Source organism: Phalacrocorax aristotelis, chromosome 1, assembly GCF_949628215.1.
Source record: "Phalacrocorax aristotelis chromosome 1, bGulAri2.1, whole genome shotgun sequence".
NCBI lineage: Eukaryota > Metazoa > Chordata > Aves > Suliformes > Phalacrocoracidae > Phalacrocorax > Phalacrocorax aristotelis.
This window is the reverse complement of record NC_134276.1, coordinates 86,023,035-86,047,710: the sequence shown is the minus strand read 5'-3', so window position 1 is coordinate 86,047,710 and position 24,676 is coordinate 86,023,035. Positions and strand designations below refer to the sequence as shown.

Here is a 24,676-nt window from a genome sequence, read left to right as displayed (position 1 = left end):
TTGCCTAATGGTGAAGTTGAAGCAAATGGTTATTAAAGAGTTAATATGATTTTGCAGCACTACAGCTTGCCTAATAGCTCTATTTTCCTCACATAGCACTCAAGACAGATCTCAACTCCGACTGTTGCAAACATTTACTACCAGCACACTATTTCAGAAGCTCCATACAGGTCTCATGTTGTTCACTGTATGTATTTCACACAAGTTTTGGCACAAACACACATCAGTGCGTTGGTGCTTTAGCCAGAGGAACAACAACATTAAGTGCAATAATCCTCCACAGGTAAGCTGCCATTACTGAAATAAAATGGTATGCTGCACAGACATTTGCCTTCAGCCATGATTAAAAAGAAAAATCTTGCCACAGAGCCAAAACACATTTGATTAGTGGCAAAAATTAGCAATGCTGCTTTTAATTACATAGAAAAAAAAATCAAATAAAAAGATGAGCAAAAAATTTGAGGATGTAACCAAATAGAGGCAGCAGTGAGACAGCAATAGTAATAATGAGAGAATGTGACATCTTAGACTTAAATCAGTAGGATTTGGCACTGTACTTTTTACCTGGTTTTAGGTGAAGGATACTTATATGTAAACTGACAGTATATTAAAAAAGGCATAAGGACAGAACACTTTACACAGTATTCAGAAATATCAGTGAAAACTTTAAAGAGTACACACAGGCAAGCAGAAGACTTAAAGGATCAATGGCTTTAGGCACAGGATAAAGTAATAAAAAGTACACTGCTGGCATAATCTGTGCTAGAATATTCTGGTGATAATGACCTTCCAGCAGCACTGACCAATTAGAGACTGTGAATACTGTGGGGAGTATCACAACATGCCTGCCCTATTCTTCATCTGTTGTTTAATTCTAGAAAATCACTTTTAAGGTACTGAGCTAGCTGAACTCATCTGACTCAAAATGACCATCCTTGTGTATATCAGGGTCGTAGACTGGAGAAAGTCTATGCACTACTCAGCTTTCAGCTTTACTCTGAAATGATAAAACTGAGTCCTCAAAATGCTCCTAATATAATTCCAATTTTGCTGGAAAGTTCTAATTTTGAAAGTCAATTGTATATGAAGAAATACAAATATTTAAAATATGCTTTGCCTGAATTGAATCACTTGTCACGTAATGCTAAGTGCTGTCCATTATTATCTTCTATTGCTTACCACTGCAGTCTGTTTTCCGTAACTTTTAACAGCAGTACTTTTCATATTTACCTTCAGATCACTCATTAAAATGTTGAATAGCAATACTGTACCTAGTATCTATCTCTGCCAAAATCAGATAGAAATACCTCTCCTTAACTCACAGTATTACAAAACATTTAGTGAAATACAAACACCAAGAACCAGAAACTTTCAGATCAGCACAGATAGTGTTCCGGTGTTCAAATACCAGACAGTGCTAGCTTACTCTCTTCTAGAGTAGTCAAAAATCTAATCAGCTCATACTACCTCCATCACATGAAACATTATAACATTGAGGAGAAAAAAATGCAGACAGCAATCTGTGCTCATTTTGAAAACTCAAAGGTTTTTCATTTATTCGTAATTTTATTTCTCAGTCATCCAAACAAGAACTACTGTCAAATTAGTCAAATCTGAAGTAAAGAAAGAGTTGTATGAGTTGTATCCATTTCAGTACTGTCCTGGTTTCAGCTGGGATAGGGTTAATTTTCTTCCTAGTAGCTGGTAGAGTGCCATGTTTTTTATTTAGGATGACAATAATGTTGATAACAACAACTGAAACATCAGTGTGTTAAGTAGTGCTTACGCTAGTCAAGGACTCTTCAGCTTCTTGTGCCCTGCCAGCGAGAAGCTGGCAGGGGGCACAGCCACGACAGCTGACCCCAACTGACCAAAGAGCTATTCCATACCAAATGACATCATGCTCAGCATATAAAGCTGGGGAGCAGTGACCATGGCTCGGGAACTGGCTGGGCATTGGTCAGTAGGTGGTAAGCAACTGCACTCTGTTTCACTTGCTTTGTATATTCTATTATTTTTATTTTCCCTTCCTTTTCTGTCCTATTAACCTGTCTTTATCTCAACTCACAAATTTTACTTCCCTCCCCCATCCCACTGGGGGAGGTGGGGAGCAAGCGAACGGCTGTGTAGTGTTTAGCTGCCTGCCAGGTTAAACCACAACTAGTACAGAAGATAATACCAGAAAAAAGTTGAAGATAAGCCAAGTGCTTGGACTGAAGAATACAGTTTGTATTGCAGTTTAACACATGCTGAAGTGTTAAGGAACCTTGAAAGCCAGACCTAAAGCAAGAATGTCAGAAAACACAACACACTAAAGATAAACACAATTTTTACAAACAAATACACTTACTTTTTAATTTTGACACTGAAGAGAAACTCATATACAAAAAGAAGTGTTAGCAGATTTCCAGCGGGAAGAGTAAGACAATGACAATAACATCAGCAGATATGAGGTGGAGAAGGGATTGTAATATCTACCAGGCAAATTCAGAACTCTGTTTTTATAACATCAGGTGAGACCCCAAATCTTCCATGACTATGAAGCTCTCATTCCGTCTGTGAAAGCAGCATGACAATGACCCCAGGTGCCTGTACACAAAATGCAAGCATCACGGAAAAGAGACAGGAGGAACTAGGAGTCAGCCAGTGCAGTTATAGCAATATGCATTATCTGAACTACCTGTCATCCTAGATGATGAAATCACTCATTAGGATTACAGTAAATGTGGTGAGATAGCTTGCATGACCAGAGCACTGCCACAAACAGACTCAGGATATTTTCAAGAGGACAAGTTAAGAAGGCAAGGAGATTCTTGCAAAAGAAAGGAAGGCTTGAATGCATGGACATTTGCTTTGGAATAGGCAAGAAGCAAGTCAAAAGTTTTTGCATGAGGGCTAGAAGACAGAGCAACACAGATGACATTAGGGTGGGCACCTGCTTCAAAGCACCTGATCAAGAGAGCAAAATAGATAAAGCCTTCTTAAGGGAAGCCTTACAATAAAGTCCAGTTTTCACAGAGAACATAGAGCAATCCAGCATCTGCTGCAAGGGTAATACAGCATGATGAAGACAGAGGAGGTTTTTGGAAGATGCAGAAGGCAAGTTCTTGACACAAGTTACCAATGAACCAATAGGAAAGTGAAGGTTGACGATAACCTAAGAGGCAGTGACAACGTGCAGTCACCCTTACCAGATGATCATTTTACATAAAGGAGCGAGTTAGTGATCCACATGAGGGTTCACCTGAGGAAGCCCAGGCCTGTGCCACACAAATCCCTTGCCCGCAGGACAAACTCACCCAGCTTGTCATAACAGAGGAGCCTGCAGGCAGCTCCCGCTCAGCACCCGCAATTACATCACCTGCCTGGCCTTGCCTTTAATCCAAAAGCACAGCAAGAAGCTCACACATCAACATCCCTTCTGTTTGGCAGTACAAACAATTAATAGAGTTTTATTGTAAGAAAATCCTGTAATAGTTTGAATAATGAAAACAGGGTAACCCCTTCTTACAGACATGGTCTGCACAGTACGCTGCACCCCAATCAGAAGCCCATTTGGTGCTGCACCACTCAAGGTTCCCAGCGTCTAAAGGAATGTAAGATTACCTGTACTGTTTTCATTTATTAAAGCTAACACTATAAAGAATTAGCACTTTAAATTACATTTTACAGAGTCTGAGTGCCCTTGCTATTGTGATTACAAGAGACCAGCATCTCCTGATGCAAAACACCATGATATAGCAGCACTGAAGATTCTGAAAGAAATAAGAAAGAACAACAATAGAATTACAACCCTGGACCTTCAATAGAACAGATTTCACCTTGTTCAACGATCTGCTTAGAGACAGCCCTAAAGGGTAGAGGGGTCTAGTAGGGCTGGTTGTTCAACAAAGACGAACTTCCTCAAAGCACAGAACAGCCCACTGCAACACACAGAAAGCTGGGAAAAAGTTTCTCGAGTTGGCTAGCATTGGTAAGCAGGGAATTCCTGACTAAGCTCAAATGCAAGCAAGTAGTGCGAAGAGTGCAGAAGTAGAGATGGGCTATCTGGAGGAACAGGAAAACATTGGTTTCAAAGGGAAGACTAGGGAAACTGAGACCCTGCTGGTCAGTAGGGGATCTAGTGATAAAAGACATTGAAAAGGTTGAGATACACAAAGGAAATATGATTCTGTTACATACACATATCCATTATATTTTCTAATGAGTAAACTATACCTTTCTTTAAGAGGTCTGTAAACATTTCTTTCAGATATTCTGAGACACACACAAATCTTATCAGAAGACAATGCAAGAATATTACTGAAGGCTCAAACAAGACAAAACTAAATACTGGGCTAAGAGGAAATTGCCTGGAAGCGTTAAGCCTATTAAAAAGGTTATTCTTCATTATTCTCTCCAGACACACCTCTAAAATAAAAGACAAAAAAACCCATCTTATTAGGCAGGAGATATTGTACATAAGAACAACCAGCATTAAATTTTGAGATCATTAAACTGTATCCCCTCAGGTTCCAAGGGCTCTGATAACACACAGCACATAGCAAGAGAAAGGGTAAGTCTAAGAGAATCCATAAATTTCTGCTGTGCTTTTAGAGAACCTGCATTACAACACACCCTCCTGCGCACCTAGCTAACCTTAAAAAAAAAAAAAAACAAACAACCCATCCATAAATTTAAACATACAGATACATGCAAGCAGGTATCCTTCCTTTTGCATATTTTGAGTGTTTTTCCTGCAAGCTTCTGCCAGCTCCCCACACCAGCAGGTCTAAAAGTGGAAAACCATCAGCTACCACAGTTTGTTATTTGTATGATCAGCTTTAGGTGTCCAGGTGTTTCATGCTCCCTTCTTCAGATGCAGCCTATTCCTTATTTGCCAGATACTAATGCAATCCTGCAGCCTTCTCAAACATTCACCTGAACATTGATAAAACCTTGGTTAGATAAAGCAAACCACTATGTGTGCTCTGTGGATGGGAACTAAAACAGATATTAGATTCATTGCTTTCAAAGCAGTAGTGGAACAGCTATGGTTTGACTCCCTGCTAGTACGCATCCTTCTTCATCTCTAGCCTGGCCCTGTGGTGAGCTCTGCCTCATTCTAATGAATGACCCCTGGGTTCCAGTGTCATCACCTTGTCTACCTAGACACAGCCTCCACTTATCTCAGTTGTCCAAGGATGTATTCACCACATTTCTACAAACTCCTACTTGCAGCTACAGTTCTCAACATCCCCGCCTTATATACACAGTTTATTATCTCACAGTGTATCAATACATTCCCTTTTCATACTTTCAGCTTAATTTTTTCCTCCAGGCTTGCTTCTTCAGTCTGCCTGCCTTTGGACACCTATGACTTTCCCACAGCACCTTGCTATCATTTTACTGATTTTAAGTCACAATATTGTCCTATTAGCTTTGTATCTGATGCCAGAGTCCTCCTAATATTTGTGCCCAAGTCTTTGTTAGCAAAGGATAACTCTACGTGAAGCTGCAGGCCCACATTGCAAAGTAAAGGGGATAGTGGTTTTATTTAAAGATCAAAAATTTGACAAGTCTTAAACATAAGCAAAGATTCTTCTCCTCAGCCATGATCTCTGATGCTGCTGAACTGTTCAAGCAGCTTTTCTTTTCAGAAAACATAACTGAGGTCCAGTAAATAAGCTAAGACAGCCTACTTTAACAGTTTATGAATATAAAATATATTCACAGTATTTGCAAACACAATGTACTCCAGTATATTCCCTTACGAAAAGTCTTCTCATCAGAAGAAAACAAAAGAAAAAAGCTTTACATAACATCAGAACTGCTTTATCTCAACATTATTGTATTAGCTTCACATCAGAAAAAACCCTGATAAACAAGTGATCTTTATGCAAAAACCACAATTAGCAATAAAGGATTTGTGATAAAAATATGCTGTATAATAATGTAAACACAGTCATTCTAGAGGAGCTACTTTAGCTTTTCTGATAATGTTCCCTTAGCAAAGAAAAACGCATATAATAAGGTATTTGTTCCTTATGCCATTCTCTCCAATTTAAATCCATATACACATGCCAATGAAATAGACTGGGGCAAAAAGCTACATATTTATTGAAGCACTAGTGGATTATATGTTGGAAAATTGTTGCTCCTAATTTCACACAAAATCTACCCTCTCACCAACACAACAGAGATATATTCGCTTACAATAGCTGAGAATTTTATCCTGGCACGTTACCACTATTTATAATACTTCGGTATTCAAATTCAACATAATTGCTACCTTTGCACAAAAAGGAAAGCCGTTCATGCTGAGGGAACATGACCAAGGATAGCCTAGTATATACCATACATAGATTAAGAACACTGCAACATTCTCTAGTTTCTATGCTGTTTCTGGACTACTTAGGTGGTGCTGAATAGACTTACTGTGTAACGCACTCAAAGATCAACTCTGCTACCTGCCGACTGATCATGTGCAAGAACTTCCCACTTTCTTCATCCATACTAAAAAAGTATGCCCAGCAGCAGCCAAACAGCAAAACCCCCCACATATCCTTGCATTTCCAGTTAATTCTGTTGAGACTTCATGAAAATTAATTAAATCTTTGTTTTCCTATACAAATAGTAAAGTTGTATTAAAAAAACCCACAGTTCTTGACTGAGGAGAACTGCACATACCATCCTGCAATATGTTTTCTTCTTCCTTTTATAAAAGTAACTTTTCTTAATGCACAATCTTTGTTACCATGGTTTGGTAGAAATTCCCATTTGAAGCTAATTAGTGACTAGTTTTAGGCCTCACCTAAAACCCACCCCTTTAGTTTCTAAGGTCTTTGATGTCACAGGAATAATCATCTTCTCCCCTTTTCTAGTGGCAAGGGGAAGGGAGAAAGAAGGGTGTTTATCTACAACTTCAGTTCTATCACATTCATTCTAGTCAATGATTAATATCAGAGCCTTAAAATTTCTGTCTATAATTTGGATCTTTCCTGTCTTAAGGTAAATGAAAACCTGGAGCAAAACAGGCAGCATCTTTTTGCATCGTTAAGCTCAATTCATACCGTCCCTCCAACTCTCCTCCTTTATAGCCACTTTTCCTTCATATTTAAAAGGAATGAGCCAAGTAAAAATATAATTAAATATATCAAGAACATAGAAACTAGTAAATAATTCTATTTATTATGATGCCTATAATTAAACATAAACTTGTGGCAATTATCAAATGTTTTCTTAACAAACTTGTATATCTAGGCAACAAGCAGGACATGTCTGCTCTGAGTATGTGCATAACCTTGCAAAAGTGCTGGGGACAGGTGTCTCTCAATGTATTTTACCAAGACAAAAAAGGAAAAAGTTAAGATAACAAACAGCCAGGGGAAGAACTGGAAAAAAGATCCATGTCAAAGTTAAACTTTTAGATAGTTATTCTTTTTTAGTAAAAGAGAGAGCCTGTAAAGTCATCTGCTCTTAGAGGTTGGGTGCAGTCATTTTAAGTAAGCAAGAATCATAAATCAGTAAACTTAAAACAGCAACATATCTCGCCTTTTCTTCAGATCTCCAAATACTGGAAAGCCTAGGTCTCAGTAAATCCACTTGCTAGAAGCTTTAATAAATACCACTTTGTTTTAGAACTTCAATGCAGTTATTTCGATTAAGCTTGAAGCTGCAGGAAAAAAATGGTGCGTCTACCTAAAAACTTCGATCCTCACAAGCAGTTCAGCATCCTTACACAGGCTGTAAGAAGAAGCACCTCCCTCTACCAAAGGAAAAGCCTTTCCTTTCTAGTCATCTGGTGTACTGCAAGGTATTCTTATAGGAACTCAGACCCTGCCATTACACTATACTATTGGAGTACTGAATTGTTTTGCACAAGGACATGACTAAAGACATGCAAAAGAATTTTAGACATAAGCTTAAATTTCACTCAGCAATGCAGGAAATCCTAGAAACTTCTTGAGTCTTGGTGAGGTCACCTTCCATAAAGGAGAGAGCTGCCTAGTATAAACTGTGTTGTCACCACCCAGGTGGTCTCCAACTATTCACCCTGAATTATTATTCTGTAACTATCCAAAACTAGCCAACCTACCAAAGCCATTCTGTTGAGCCTCACAAGGCTTCAGCTTGAAACAGGATCTTTCCAAGTTCTAAATTGTTTTTCCTTTTTTAACTTTAAGTCAGTGTAATAGTCTAAGCCACTCCAAGTATAACTATATGTCCTGTGCAAAAGTCCTTCTGTGTGCATGCAGGAACACAGGCCCTCTGCACAGTATTAACTTTTTCTAGAAAAAGATATAAAAGTTTTTGTATGGAGTTCATACATTCTTGGATCACTACAAATGAATCATTCTATGATTCTGAAATGTTTTGCTTCAGAGAAGTAGAAGTTATTTTGTTATATGACTACACTACAGCTCCAAAGACAGCAAAGTAGTTCATGCCAGAGTTCCCTGTTGATGACCAGCAAGTTCAGATACATTCAGCTTACACTGTAGTTAAAGTAGTGTAGACAGGTTGCCAGACTTCATTTTTGTCTGAAACAGGGTATTTTCTTTCCTTTTTTACTCCTTCCTCTTCCAAATTAAAATCACGGAGCATAAAAGTTGGTGCTTTTTTACTGCAGTTTGATTGTTCAACAGCTACAGAAATTCCACATGGATCCTACTCCCTCTCTCTCCCTCCCCAAGACAGGTAAGTGCTTATACAGCAGTGTTTGGCGAATAATTTCATATTCTAATTGAGGCTGTCTGAGCATAAAATGCATTCCAAAACAACTTTTCCTCTTTTTTAAAAAAAATCTCAGTTGAGATTAATGAAATGTTAGTATTACTTCATATATTTCAGACAAATATTAAACACTAAAAAAAAAAATGGAGGTTTGGTACTAGGTGTAGCCACTTCCTCTGACAGCATTACAATTAAGAAAACTCAAAAACCTGAATAACTGTCTGCAAGGAAAAGCCGACCCCAGCCGCCGCATCTCATACATAGTAACATCTCAGTTCTCATCAAAAGTCATTGTTTCACCCAAATAGGAACATTTGTCTCTGACTTAAAGCAATTTACTTACCTTGTGTCTGCATTTAAGTACAACGCCATAGGCTCCTGAAACAGAAAAGAAAAAGAAAAAAAAAAAAAACAAAAAGAGAAAAATAAACCATCTCAAAACAGGAAAAATGCAGCAAGGTAACACAGTCTTCTGGCTATAGAAGTAATATTGTTCCCAGTATTGTTATCCAGAACTTGTATATACAGGGACTGTACTAAATTTCTGTGCACTCAAACAATTTTATAAAAATTGCTTGAAAGTAAATGGATTTTAAAATGCCAAAATCATTTTTTTAAATATACTAGCAGAGTATTTTGGTAACTTACACCTCCCTACTATCACTCAGAGAAATTAATATAGTAAACTTTGAAATAAAAAACAACACCTCCTCCCTAAACCACAAAACTGTTTTGTTTCTCCTCCTTCTCTTTCACCTTCCAAGCTTCTCCTTCCATCTGAGAATGGAATTAGAAGGAGCTGTAGAGAATAAACTGATATTTAAGATTTTCATACAAACAATACTTAGCCAATGAAAACTTACTACCCTCAAGAGAACTAAGCCAAATCTATATAAAATTCTAATTATTTTTTTTTTAAGATACTACTTACCTTCACCTACAACCCCAAGGATCTCAAATTTATTCATCACATTACCAATGTTAGGAATCTTCATCAAGACAAATTCCTCTTACGGTGAGAGCCACAAAACATGGCACAATGGGGAACGTCCAAAGATTTTGCACAAAGCACTCGTGAAAAGGCTCTTGGGGGGAAGAAAATTCCACCTTGATCAACCAGACTTCTCACACCCTTTCTTAATTTCTAGGCAGTCGGTAGCTTCCTGCAGAAAGAAAATAATTTAATTAGTACTTTATTTTATTTCAGTAAGAGAGTGTAGTGGTATATAAGATCACACCAATATAATTTAACAATTGCAACAGACAATTTATTTCTACATTTTATGATCAAGAGAGCTTAACAGCATGCATAACAGACGCATCCTATTGAGAACATATATCTGATGGAACAGCTGGCCTTGTCATCCCATACTTAGGATGCCTATTACAATAACAACTAACTTCAAGTTCTTCTCTACAGTACAGAAAAACAAAAATGTTAATAGGAACTACATCAGTGAGCAAAAATACATCTATAATTACTTATGTTCTCAGTTTGGTATATGTTGACAGCTACGTATAAAAACAAATTGTGCTTCATCAATTTATTATTTGTCCACTGTAATGACAAAAAGGATAAGGTAGAAAGAACACTAAACAATAGAAAAGTCTTCTATTTTCTGTGTTTGTTTTTTTTTTTTAAAAAAGGAAGTTATTTGCTAGACTAGCAATCATCTTTAGAAAATTATTTTCATTATCAGCTTATTTAATTGAAATGTAATAAACAGGAAAAAAAAATGTTTTCAAAGGTTTTTTTTCCATGTTTCACAAACATTGAAGTCATCTGTCAGACCAAGCAACCATACACAGGCAAAAGAACAAAGTTTTTTGTGTCTGTTTTAGGCTCACCACATCTCTGCTATAACCTTAGAAATCTGATAAACTAAACACATCAAAGTTTGGTTTTGCTAATTCAGACTGCATTTCCCCTTCCCCCCCACCACCCGCCCCTGAGCATTAAAGGCATACATCCCACATTCAGAAACGGGAAAAAAGCTAAAATAGCTCCACCATGAATTGGAAATATGTCATTTCCATAGTTCAGTGCTCCAAGAACAGGACTACTCATGATGAACAAGGTGGCAGGAGAGAAGTGAATTCATTTAATTAATTTGTGTAATGGGTGAGCATGACCTAATGATATTGGGTTCGGCTCACACAAATGGGAAGTCTCATTGCTATTTCACTATAAGCTAGGGGTGCTGGCCAAAAGCCCTGCGTTGACTAAGTCACACATAACAAAAAGGACAGCTCAAGGGTGGAGGGAATTCACAGCAACACTAGCCTCAAAGCCTCAGCAAGACACGGGGACATAAGCTGGGGGGGTTCTTATTTTAAAAGCAACTTCAGAGTTAATCAACCACAGTATTTTGGAAACAAACTTTGAAAATAAAGCAGTGACTTCCGAATTAAAGGGATGGTTAGGGGCTTGCTTGGTTTTTTTTTTTTTAAAAGTCACCCACTCCTTAATGGATTATTTCAGTGGTTTAATTTACTGTTTTAATTAACCAACTTTTTCTTCACTTGATAATTGTATAAAATACTCTTTTCTTTCCCCTCCATATACTTTCCTCCTCTCACTTGGCATCTCCTTCTCACAAAAGCCTTTGTGCTGTTTGTCCAGGCTTTCTGGTTACAGTAACGACCTAAAAAAAAGAGCTCGTGGAAAAGCAGGAGCATCTGCTCAGTTGCACCCATCAGCATGAGAACAGAGCCTTCTCTGAGCTGCTTTGGCTTTCTATTGAAAGAGGCCGGTGCCAGGCACACAGGCGCAGCTGGCTGTCCCTGCGCTCCAGCTGAATGATGGCAACAGCGCTACAGAGACCTTGAAAGAGCCATTAATGCCACAGTGTAAACAAGACAAGAAAACAGGTCAGCCACATTCAGAACAGGAAAAATACTTGCCAGAAAGAAAGGAACAGTCAGAACACATATATTCTCATTGAATAGTGCCAATACAAAAAACATCACCAAATCCACTACTTCAGTTCTCAATATTATTCATTGACAAGCCCTTCCAGAAATTAGTTTGTGATAACATTTATTATTTATCTGCTAATGTTATTACCAAACAATGTCTTCCTGCCTTGGAGTGTACACAACACTTTTTGGATCCACAAGAAAACAGTGAAGCAGCTTAGGAGATAATGTTTCAAAAACCCAACAAGATATTTAGATGCTGTTTCCTCTTTCCCTGATTAATAATTTCTAAATTTCTCATAAACTACCTAAAGCTATACAAGCCTGCAGCTTGTGATCCACTATTTTTAAGACTTCTGCAAGTGTATTCCATACGTATCCCATTTTTTATTGGGAAATAAAGATTAGATTTGCAAGCAGCCGACCTTCCTTTCTGAAATTCAGCACTACCCACCTTCCTCTCCCCACCGATCATGCAGTTTCCCTTTTCACTTCATTAGAAATAAGAGCCACAGAAAGCTGATCGCTTGTTACACTGGTGCTCCTGGCCACACGGCACCTGGAGCAGCATTCACATATAACTCCCTAAAGGTAAAAGACTGTCAACTCACGTATCGATGTTCCTTCACCACCAGTGACACACTTCGACTGGCCCAAAGAAACACACAAACCAGCTCCTCGAATTCTCCCCAAAGTGCATCACGACTGACAGCAAAAGTAATACAGATGCATATAGGAGGACTATATAGGATGCATATAGGGGGACTCCCAAAAGAAAACTGCGCTTGAGTGACCCACCTGTTCTGCACTAGCTCCAGAGTCACCTTTGTGCATAACTCCACTGAGAGCACTTCACAAGAAGTGAAATGAAGAGTAGAGCAAATGAAAAGACAAGTGGCATGCAGCAGTAGGATGGATTCATACCCAAATGCTTTTTGCCCCAGCTCTTCTGCCACATCTCCTCAAGCAGGGCAGTAACTGAAACTAGTTCTCTCCTGCAACATTAGTGAACTCAGACTAGCTAGACGCATCTGATCCCTACGCAAGATGTGTATACTTGTCTGAAATCTTCGCCTTCAAAAGCTCCTGAAAGATTGAGAAGAAGCTGCTAAAAATACTTGCTCAGTGGCAGCACCCACTGAACTTTCTGGGATTTTTCTGCTTTTCAAAAGGCACTGGCCTTGTTAAGACTGCTTTTAAAATCGCTGATTCTTGCAGGGAATCTGATAACATGGACACAAACGTCACGAACGAAACAGCCTTGTGAATGGCAGGAAGAGTAACTGTAATAACAAAAATAAAGAATAAAATCTGAAAGTTTTAACCAGTAAAGTAATTTCAAGAAAGTTACCCATAGCAAGAATTACATTATTCTGTAACTTAGTGAGCTGGAATCTTTCCAGCTGAACACTGGAAATAGCATGAAAAACCTTATTAATAGCAACCACAATTTTGTTCCTTGCACTGAGCACCATATAGGTCTGTTTTAATAAGTTGCCTGCTGGCTAGGACGATAACCCTTGCAGAAGAGGAAATAAGGCCATTCTTTACCTCTCAAAGGTTCTCAGCAGGGACATAGCACTCATTCTCCTAACATCCCTTTCTGAGGCTGCCAGATTCACAGCGAATCAACAACTTATGAACTAAGCCAACAGATCTCAGATGGTCTTAACGCTACCATAGCATTCTACAAAACACAGAGCCAACTCAGCAAAATGAAACATCATGAAATGAACAAGAACAAATTAGTTTTACTTAATCCAGAACTATAACAGTGTGAGATTTTAATACAAACATAGTTGTTTTTCGAGAGCATGTAGGGCTTGTATATAAAAACCAAAAACTGTACAAACATTTTGGGAGTAACATACAGACTATTACAGCATTATGGTACCTGATCATTTGCATTTAAATTAAAACAATGGGGGAAAACCCTAGCTCTTCCCCAATTCCTTTTCCCTTCATGACCATTAAGAATTCTAGAGCACTCAAAAGCATCCATCTTAACCACTCACTCCAAGGCATCAATCCTAAATCAAAATGCTATTCATTATTTCAGAATCATCAATAGCTGGGGGGGGGCATTTTTTACATAGTTAGTAGAGACATTTAGTGAGAATTATAGAAAACTTGAGGTAGACATTTTTCTTCACAAAATCTGGAGGAATAAAATTCTGTTCTAGAAATACAGTTAGATTCACATATCAGTATATTGTATATCATGTATACAGTTCATTTCATATACCAAGACAGAAAGAGTGCAATTTGCACCCTGCTGAAGTCAGTTTCAAGCTTCTAATTGACTTCAAAGTCATCCATCAACTTTTAAACAAGCTCCCTGCCAGTAGGTAAGACACCCCTCTTGCTCTCCCAAAACAAGCAGTAAACTTAATCTTTTTACTTATTTGTTTATTCTTTTTACTCACTGAGAAGATACAACTAAGAATTTCTTGAGGCTGGGTACATTTTCATCTGCTCACTAACAAAACAGTGGGTCACCAAACAGATGTAAAGAACTTATACCGTATCTGTCTTTGATGGTTATGCATCAATCCAAAATGCACGTCTTCTGTCGTACAAGGTACACACATGGAAAGAAGCATTAACTGCCTCTATTAGTCATGATGTATCACTGCTACAGCACCTCTTCCCTCTCCTCCCCTTGATATGTGTAGTTCTATTACTGAGATTCTCCAGAAAAAAAGCCTAAATAAAGTTACAACCACCTGATTCAGTGTTACAGCAGAATATATAAGTGACAGGATTAAGAAAATAGTTTCAGAAATTTTTCAGGATTTATTGGTGCAGAAGAATGCGCCAGAAATATTATAAGGAATTACAGATTAGGAAGAACCAATTCAGTATTTGAAAGGCTGCGACGAGGAAGCTAGTAGTAATACTCTGACTTTAAGAATGGAGAGAAAGAAAAAAATACAATCATGCGCTAGTGAAGTTTTGTCAGTCTCACTCCTGCATTTGGAAAAATCTATCCCCTGTTGTTTTCCCGTTTTATGGGGGGACAGTAGACCTTCTAATGGGACAACGTTCTGGAGGAAGATCCGTCAAGATTTTGTAATATGAAGAAACATACAATGTGGAAGTTGAAAAAAGAAAATCCTGAGCAAGAGATAAAAAGCAACAAGAACTTGCAATTATGCAAGCCGTTTTTCATACTGCAAGCTTCAATCTATCCTCCTCTGCTCATAAAAAAAATTAGGAATGAAAAGAACAGCTGATGAAAATAAATACAAAGTTTAGAAAACTGTCAAACTTGAACAAATTATGTAAAAGCAAAACACCAAGGCTGCTTGCACAAGCTCAATAGGTTTTAAAATTCAGCTCCGGCAGGCTTTTAACAACATTGCTAGTATCATTATTGGAACTTGACTTCACTGTTGCTGGTTTTGGAGGAGTTGTTTTGCCTTTTGTTTTTTATTAATAGCTGAAAACTGCAAGCTCATCTAGGTGAGTTACATATCAAGGGAAGTCACTGTCACATTAACTGGCCTAAAAGCCAGCATGCCTCCACAGCAGCAGGGCCAGGGGTGCAGGGAAGCGTGGAGTGAAAGAACCTGAATGAAGTTCCCATCCAGCAGAAAGCATACAACTGGGAAAAGGTTTGAATCAGCTCCCAACTATTACAGATACCTGTTTGGTTAAATTCCTAATGGCAAACTGAGGTTGAAGGCCAGGGCACAAATAATGATTTGGTTTGTTTTATCTTGTTCTGGGAGTGCTCTTCCTTTTGTATGCAAGTACAGATTCAAAAGTAAATTCAGCCCATCGTGGATACAAGAACTAAATTCACTCCTCAGAGTTAAAATGCAGGATTTATGAGCTTCTCTAACAGCTGTGGCCAACTCAAAGGAGTGGGTGCTTAGCAGGATGCTTCTAAGACCATAGTGACAAATAAGCAGACTGATTATCAAAGCATTGAGCACAAAAGCAGCTCCCATGAGTCATAACAGAAGGACAGGAAAGACAATTTTTCTTCCATTTTAGTAATCTTCTCCAATAAGAACCTTAAATATGTCTACTGTGGGTGTGACAGCTTCTTACGCAGTTTCTGCTGGCCCTTACGCATGCTGGGCTGTCTTTGCCATACCTGTAGCAGCTCTGAAGGAAAACACCAGAGTTCAGAGGATAACACTCTCAACAGCAATTTGTTAAATCATCTGGCGCAAGGAGCCCAACACTTATGCATTCACTTCTACAAAATGGAAGTGCCCAACATTTGTACTTGAAGTAAAAGCACACTTCTGCTTACTGAGATACCCTTAAGGCAAGGGGGGGGGGGGGGGGGATATTTTTTTTTAGATAAAAGGTCTTATATAAAAGGTCTTATATAATAGAATATCTTCCTATGGAAGAAGCTAATGATTCTTTGACATAGTATTTGTAATGGTCTCCTTGGAAGCTGGTTCTTTCGTTTTAATCTTCCTTTCTCTCTTCTCACAACACCAGTCTCCAGTAATATCCTATATTCATTTGTCATGTTGCTTTCCATTTCATCCCATATTATCTTTGACAATCTGCCATGAACTTTAAATCCCCAGGCTATAAAATAATATTACAGGCATAGCTTTTTCATCTTTAATAATTACCAAAAAAAGCTACTATTTTCAAGGAGTTACACGTTAGGACTCACTTTGTGACTCAATCCCCACATTTATGTTTAAAGACTCATGCTTAGAAGAAAAGGAAAAAAAAAAAAAAGTGTTGAGTATACAAGTCTTCCTCCTTTACCACAGAAAAAGGGAACATGTTAGAAGCATTATGGCCAGTCAGTTGAAGGACTGCTCTAAAGTTTGAGCTCAGCAGGTTATCTGTGGAAAGAAAGGGCCTCTCAAGTTCTTCCATCATGCTCTCTGGTCCCTCTATTCTCTGGCAGCCTACTGTCAAAAAGCGCACCGCTAGGTTCCTCTCCACAATGGCAGCAACCACTAGCTCTGCACCAGCAATCCTATACCCACCATGCTGTCAGCAGACAAAACAACAGAGGCAGAAGACCTGGCCACTTAGAAAAACATCCTCTGATGCACTCTTAACTGGATCAGCCACCAAATCTTTCAGACGTGCACACACAAAGCACACTGGTGATTTAAAAAGATTGTCTCCCAACAAAAAAAAAAGACCAAAATTATTTTAATCTGACAAACTTTCTCCCTCCTGCCAACCCAGTTTTGTCTTCATTGTTCTAAAAATAACTCCCATTCACATTCTAAAAGTCAGATGTTCCTCTCTGCACTGGCTTTGGTCGGCATGGAGCCTTCTCATAAGAGAACAGAAAAGTAAAGGTGAACATAAAGTATTTATAAATAGTAGATGAATGCTGAAACTAAATTCCGTGGGCATTCCAATGCAGATCAAAATAACTGCAATGACTACTCTTCCTTGTAATCTTCAAACATACCATTAAATACAGATTACTAGTTCACTATCTGAAGTCCAAAGAAAAAACCCTGAAGTCGTCACTTTTTCCTTTAAAAGGATAAACCAGAGATATAGAACAAAAAAATATGAGGGGGCAGCCCCCCAAAATTTAATATGTCCCCCCAAAATGAATTAATAAGAAAATAAAATACCTGCAAATTAACAATTATAATCTAATTACACTATAAGATTATTTATCATTTCTTCTTGTTGTGTTTTCCAGGCAAATAGTCAGAGGCATTTTCTTTAAATAATACTGACCTATCCTTTAAAAAGTTAACCTTGCAAAGAATGCCATCAAAAGCTTTCAGTAAAGAACAACAAGAAGCTACTCAATTACTAAATGTCCTAACAACCAAAGACAGGTAATTTCAAGAATAATTTCACATTAGTATGCAAGCACATGTGCAGGAAACATTTAAAGAAACAACTCAAAGGCTTCTCATTACTGGTTCTTTCACAAAAGTAATTACAAGTGATTAAACCACATGGCAGGCAAGTGGTGTACAGCAGGGGTTTTTTGGGTGACTGTTGGGTTCTTTGGGGTTTTCTTTCCTGTTTGGGTTTTTTTTCTTTAATTAGAAGAAGACTAACTCCATCAACCTCAAAACAGCTTGCTTCAAAAAAAAAAAACACCACCAAATAAATTGAAACCTATAAACACATCTCTCCATATAAAGTTCCATCTGAATTTGAAGGTATTGCTACTATTTCAGTGTGTGAAAGCCTATAAGACATTTCCTCCAATTTTACAGATTTCAGAGATAATAGCAAGTAATTAATACTGAAGATATCTTAATGTGCTTATTTTAACACTTTATAGAGTTTTTTAATTATGTCTATTATCAGCGTAACCGAACACTAACCATGTTTAAATAAAAGGTGAGTTTTGCCACACTTTCTAGTTGAAGAAAACCCCCAACATCAAACTTACACAGGTGAACAAATCAATTAAGCAAAATCCAAGTCAAGACGACTAATGTCCAGTCCAGACTAATACTGAGACTGCATTAAGACCTTATGACCATTATAATAAGCTGAAGTTCAATTAAAAAATACACATTCCAAATAAAGAAGAAAAAAGAAAAAGAAAAGAAAAAATACCAACAATTCCTCTCTCAATTAACATACACTTCCTTGAAACAGAGGATGAAAGCTTTGAGTCTTCTGGAATGCAGCACCACAGAAGTAGCAATGTATCAGGTACCAAGGGCAATTCTAGTGAGGACTCTGAACACAAAACTGAAAACCCTGAAATAAATTCACGTTTAGTGCAAATCCACTGCAGAGAAAGTACAGCAACACAGCAATCAACTTCTGCTGTTATGACAGATGCCCTCATGATGAGCCACTTAGAACACCTTCAGGTAGGAGAACTTCAATATACTACGTAAATTACTGCAAACATACTTGCAAGATGTATTAAGGTAGCCAAGACAATTTGCAAAATGTGTAAATAGCTTTCCTGTGGAAGGGGGGAAGAAAAAAAAAAAACAACCCAGAAACAAAACCAAAACCACAAATTTAATTTAGTGATCTCGTCTAAAAGCAGCAAAAATCGACTTGAAAACAGAGTCAGGCAAGAGCAACAAAGACCAGAATATTATCTTTTGCACAAGATCATACGCTTATTTCCACCACTAACTACATCAGTGAATGGATACTAATGAAGAGTTCAGCTGTATACAAGAAAAAAAATACACTGGAAGCAACACTTACTCATATTTATTCATGTACCATTTATTTGACCTAAACACAAAATTTATGTTCTATTGAAATTATAGTGAAACTGGTGGTGGTGGTGGTGAAAACAGGCTGTTGTGATTTTTATCTGCTTTTGAATCTTTGTGCTCAAGAATCTCTTCAATGATCAAAAGATCCACTTTCACCTCATACAGCATGAAATAAAACTACTACAATCAGGATAGGTCAGAGCTTGACAGCTTAAAATTATAAAATCTAGTGGTTGTGGATTTAAAACAACTAGAGCATTAGCTAAAGAAAGATTTTTTTAAAAACTTTTTCCCCTTCAGAAAGAAGCAAGTGAGCCACTGCCGTGCTTCGAGCCGCCGAGTTGGGAGTGAACTCCCAGCTGGAAGAGGTACACTTGCATTAGTACGCTACAACGTAGGGGGCAGTTCTGCTACAAGGAAACCAGTAGAGGCACTGCCTTCAGTAATGATGAAACTGAGAAACTAGTAACATAATTATAAAGGCTGACAGTCTGCCATCCTGTAGGTATTACCCAGGGATTGCGGTGGGTCACAGCAAGGCTGAATGGGAACCCTGGGCAGGCATGGAGCACTCAGAGACTTGTTCCCTTAGAGAGACTGTTTGAGAAAACTACTGAAGTTTATAGAATACTTCCCGCTGTACACCCTTCCCTCTTACACTCAGAATTTAAGCTACAGTGGTAAAATTATTTGCCATTTCTAAATTTGGTATCTCTAATTCTATATTAGAGCAGATGAGATTCTGATTATTATTTTATTTCTCAAACTTAAAGGACTCCAAAACCCCCCTAATGAAACCTAATTGCAGAGACTTGTAATTTCTTATGATATTCGCTCTTCCTCTCCTGTTTACTTCAAATCTCAGATGCATTCTTGGGTCTTGTCTTTAATTAGATATTAAGCTCTTTGATAAGGAAACTTTTTTGTTATGTCGAAGGCCTCTGGGTGTTGTTACAAAATAAGTTATAAGGATGTGATGTTTGAAACCATGCTATGGTACTGGTTCTTTGCATGAACAGGATTGCTGTGGTAAAATACGAGTCTTAATATAAGTGGAAGTCTCACCAGATGACTCAGGAAAAAGCTTCAAAAACATTAGGAGGCAATTTGATTCATCTCTGGAAACAGGATGTGGTAATATTTTTTTTTTTTAATAATAAGCAACATTGTTTCAATGCCAGCCTTCATAATGACTTTACAAAATAAAATCAAGTAATAGCTTCTCTTGCAATTTCAGCCTAGTAGTTTTCATTTAACAGTTAAAAGAAATGTTTAAATCTCACATAACATAAAACCTATCCTCATAACTAGAAATAATGGATGTTCAGACAAACTTTCTTAACACAAAATGCAGCCTATACTTATTGTCTACCTTCATCCACTGCCATCAATATACTGGCAAAACATATATCCAACCAACCGTGCTTAACTAGTATTATTGTTAAAAAGCTTCGTATTCAAAATAAAAGCCCAATGAAAGAATGCTGCAGCACTATTCAACATTATTATTCTGGCAAAAAGGTCTCTACACTTAATAGAAGAGTTTTCTACTGAAAGGCACGAGCTACCTCAAAAAAAGAAGTGAAAGACTTGTATTTACAAGGTAGTCCCTATAATCTAAAGTGAAGAATCATCCAGATTAGTTTATGTATCAGTGGAAAAAATATTTAAATAAATAGGAAATGGCAGGTACATCGCCTTTCTCCCAAGCAGACTGCTTCACAAGTACCAATAGAGCTTCTCTCTGGTACGCTGATGACTTCTTGCATGGGAGATTCCCATGGCAGCAAAAGCATGTCTGGATATGTAAGTGACCCAAAAGAAGACCTGAAAAACAGGTCTTGAGAAAAGGGAGATGCATCTAAACAGTAAACAATGTTGGCAGGCCTTCCAAAGGCAAGGTAATAATAAAAAAAAGCTCATAATTCCAATTTTCATCCTTCATGTGTTCCTGTATCCTTTGAGCCTTCTAAGTTTAATTATAGAGTGGGGAAGGTGGAGGGAAGAGAAGGGAAAAAAGAGGGAAGGCAGTGCCTCTGGCAGAGGGTATGAAGGGTGGGTGAGGGAGGAAAGGAAGGGAAGGCTGCTCCAGGGAGTCACAGAAGATGACAGTGAAAGGCTGGCATATGAAGTAGTTCTGGAATGAAAGGAAAGAGGAAAACAAAAATCTAAGATGATGCTTCAGGCATGAGCAATGAGTTCATCATGAGATTTGAGATTTATATTAGCTTACAGAAAAAAAAAAAACAGATTTGCAGCACCCAAAAGTCAATATTTGCATAACTGACTTTCCTGTTTCTAATATATCTAGTTACTTCTTGTACAAATAGTCTTGTAACATTAAGGGAAACAGAAGTAATTTGGGAAATCTGAGCACAGAAGTCTACTCCCAGCGAATCATTATTCTTTATTTCCTGTAAGAGGAAAGTAAAAAAAAAACCTAAGGAAAGAAAAAAAAAAAAAGGGCTGACAAAAGTATAGGGCATACCATGTCTCAGAGGATTAAAAAGAACTTCCAGAAGCTCAGTTATACCTAGTGACAGAGGCTGCTAGGGAGCTTCCAGGGTGACAGACTTTAAATCAGAAAGATGGAACACCTGTCTCTTGTTTACAAGCAAGCAAGTTGTACAAAACCATATACAAAACCACAAAAACATATATATATGTGTGTATATATATACACATATAATGACAGGCCTAAATATTGGTCATCAAGAAACTAGAACTGAATGCGCACGTATCGAGACATTTTATCACCCACCACAGGCAGGAATCACAGAGCAGCAGCACACCGACCCTGTGCCTAACCCAGCACACGCAACCAGAGAAGCCACTGCCCAGCAGGTAGGGAGACAACACATAAGATTACAGTTTTAACTGAACGGAAACATTTCTTTCCACTACCATTCTTTTTGTACCTTTCTAACATTGGAAGAGTAATCTCCATTTCCCTTTGTAACCCAGGTAGAACGGGGGATATGCTATTGACTCAAAAACTCAGAAATAATTCTTGTAATCTTTGGATTATACCACTTCCTTTGCTGCCGAGACTCCATACTAAATGAATCTGAATCCAAGTTTAACACTTACACCTCTTGTGGTGCTAGATACACATTTCCTATTCCCATCTACTCACACCTCAAAAAACTACAGCCAAACCAAACCAAATCTACCAAAACACCAATTTACAGAGCTGAATACCTACTGCTAAAAGGAGATTTTTGTATGTATAGGAGATGTCCCTCCCACCCCCAATGAGCAGAACTAAAAGACCATCAAGTAATATAAAAGTCTTCATTCTGAGCTGGAATTTCAAACATGGATGTTAAATACATTTCATAGTCTATTTACATCCATTTTTCAACCGATCAAAATACTTAGTAGTTTAGAACAACTCCATTTCTCTGCTAGCATGCTCAGATTTTTTAAAAAGCAAAATACTGTTAAGACAATTTGCTTAACAGCATTTTGCAACAAATCACGGCTAAAATATTTTTCCCACTGCAAGGTATTTACTAGACTGCAGTAATTCTCTCAGCACTTCTAAAGCTTGAAACACACCTTCTGTCGAATGCTATGAGTCAGTTTTAATGACAGAGTTATGTTCTATTGCTCTGTAGCTTATGCAAGAGAATGAATTTGCATTAAGTACCCAACTTTAGAAGCCACCTTCTCTTTTCCATTGTTAATACTGAATAATGGTAAAAAATAGGCTATATTCCCTGCACGCTTTCTTATTGTTTTAAAAGAATAAATCTAATTAGCTGTCTGTAATGTAAAATGGACACAAAATTTGTTACTGTCACCTTATGGATATCTAATTTTTCTCCAGAAGGCTAGTATACAAAAAAAAAGAAAGAAAGAATAATTATAGTTTTCACATTTAGTAACATTTCAAAATTTCAACTGTTACCTGATTACTGTTATTCTCCTCCCTTACCCTGCTTGCAGGAAAATTTACAATGATACCTTTAAGTGGCTTCATCTGGAAGAACACTAACTGTGAACTTCACAAGGAAGAGGATAAAACAATCCAACATGATAATTTAAGGGAGGGGAAAAAAAAAAAGGAGTAAAAATTATCAACCAGTTTATAGATCAGCTTCTGAAGATTGTCACTGCTGTCATCGGGGGCAGCATGCAATAGCTTTGCCTTTTTCAAGAAATTCAACAAGAAAAAGTTATAACTCGACATCTCTTGCTGTCATAGGTCTTTTAGTCCAAACAGTGGTCCAATCTAAATATGCTTTTCCTTAATTGGCTTTGTCCCCTAATTCAAAATCCCCCAAGCCTCCTACCTCTCTAGAACAGCACATTATACTTACATTGGGGCTTTTTTTTTTTTTTTTAATTGCAAACATGATTACATTTTGTTCAGCATGTCAAAATGAAAGTTTGGCTGATTGGTTTCGAGAAACATGGCTGGCAAGTTTTTTAACTGGTTCTCATGCAAACCAATGGTCAAAACCCCTCACAAATACACTCACAAGTAGCTATACAGACATACAAAGTTAATGGGGTTTTTTATCTCTACATACATAGAGAGAGAAATGTACATACACCTGCTTCTAATGACAGAGGACAAATTCCTCCTTCCAGTAAAGCTATTTTCTTAGAACTTCAGATAAGGGATCACCCTTCTTTTCTTTACGGAAAATGAATGCAAATAAAACAGATTACCTCTTTCACTCCCTCTACTTTCTGGAAATGAATCATACACAAGCCAACAGCTTCTTCCAAATGAAAACTTTCTCTCTTCTTAGCACTTTTAAACAGATCCCAAGTTGCCCAAGCAGAAAGAGATCATTTAAGGTTGGACTAGATCATTCCTGAGGTCCCGTCCAACCTGTGATTCTGTGATTTCATATATTTAGTGTAAGTTCACAAGATGAACTCTACAAGAAAGAAGAAAGGGTCTGATGGGTATCTTCATCCATGGTTGGAAGGTCTGCTATGAAAGGCTAAGTCATTACAGTAATAAATGACACCTTTTCAGTACACAAAAAACACCAAGAAAACCAAGAGAAAACCATAGCCCTCCCACCCCACCCCCCTGTGGACTGGAAGACTGATACAGACAACTGCTTTCTGAAAGCTGTACATAGAAAACACATGTAAAATAAAGCAACACTTCAGACTGAAGAAACTATACATTTACAAACCTGTAAAGATAACAGCTCATGAATTAAAGGAACTGCACCTGCATGAGGGTATCACACCACAATTTGCTAGAATCTGAGTAGCAAGAGATCTGCCCAGCGTATTGGAGAACAATACTCACTTTAATGAAGACAACTAAGGAAAATGTCAAGTGTCTCCACCGCTACGAGGCAATTTCTCAAAATATGAAGTCTGTCATTATTGCCCTAAGATGTGAAAGAAGATTATACTGGCATTTTTATTAATTTGCAATTAAAAACAGAGATGCAAAATCTAATACCATTCTCATCTTGTTTGGGGGTGTGAGGAGGAGGTATCAGCCTTTTTCTTTTACTTATGTAAAAGCAACCCTTCTCCTGGCTTTTTTTCTTCCCTTAGAAGAACTTCTCCTTATAGTACTTGAATCTGCTCCAATAATAAGCTCTCAATTCACTTCAGAAATATATTCTAGCTCTCAAAGTTCAATTACTTGGGGGTAAAGGCGGGGAGGAATCCATCAGCACATTTTCCAACTATTAGAGATTTGTTTCTTGGCAAGCTGAGAACTTGGCCACTGAGAACTTAAATAATTTTATACCCTTAGCTCCAGTGGTGGTGAAATGCAATGATCATACTTCTAATTCAGCTTGCAAGCAGCAGCAGCTAAGGAACACTAGAAATAGAACATGGAACGTGGTTAACTTCAGGCATTCTGAAAGACTCCCCAGCACACATTA

General features: G+C 37.8%; 1 protein-coding gene across 5 annotated transcripts in view; it reads right to left on the bottom strand.

The window, feature by feature from the left end:
* CDKL5 (cyclin dependent kinase like 5) overlaps nucleotides 1-24,676 on the bottom strand; it is a 142,207-nt gene that overhangs the window by 80,707 nt on the left and 36,824 nt on the right. For all 5 annotated transcript variants that reach the window (XR_012661097.1, XM_075096438.1, XM_075096456.1 and 2 more), the window contains exons 2-3: nucleotides 9,647-9,878; nucleotides 9,059-9,093 (exon numbers count right to left, since the gene is read on the bottom strand). Coding sequence is in view for 4 of the 5 variants with exons in the window: in XM_075096438.1 (XP_074952539.1) it covers nucleotides 9,059-9,093; nucleotides 9,647-9,710 (99 nt within the window). In the remaining variant the exon portion in view is untranslated. The remainder of the gene's footprint in view (nucleotides 1-9,058; nucleotides 9,094-9,646; nucleotides 9,879-24,676) is intronic.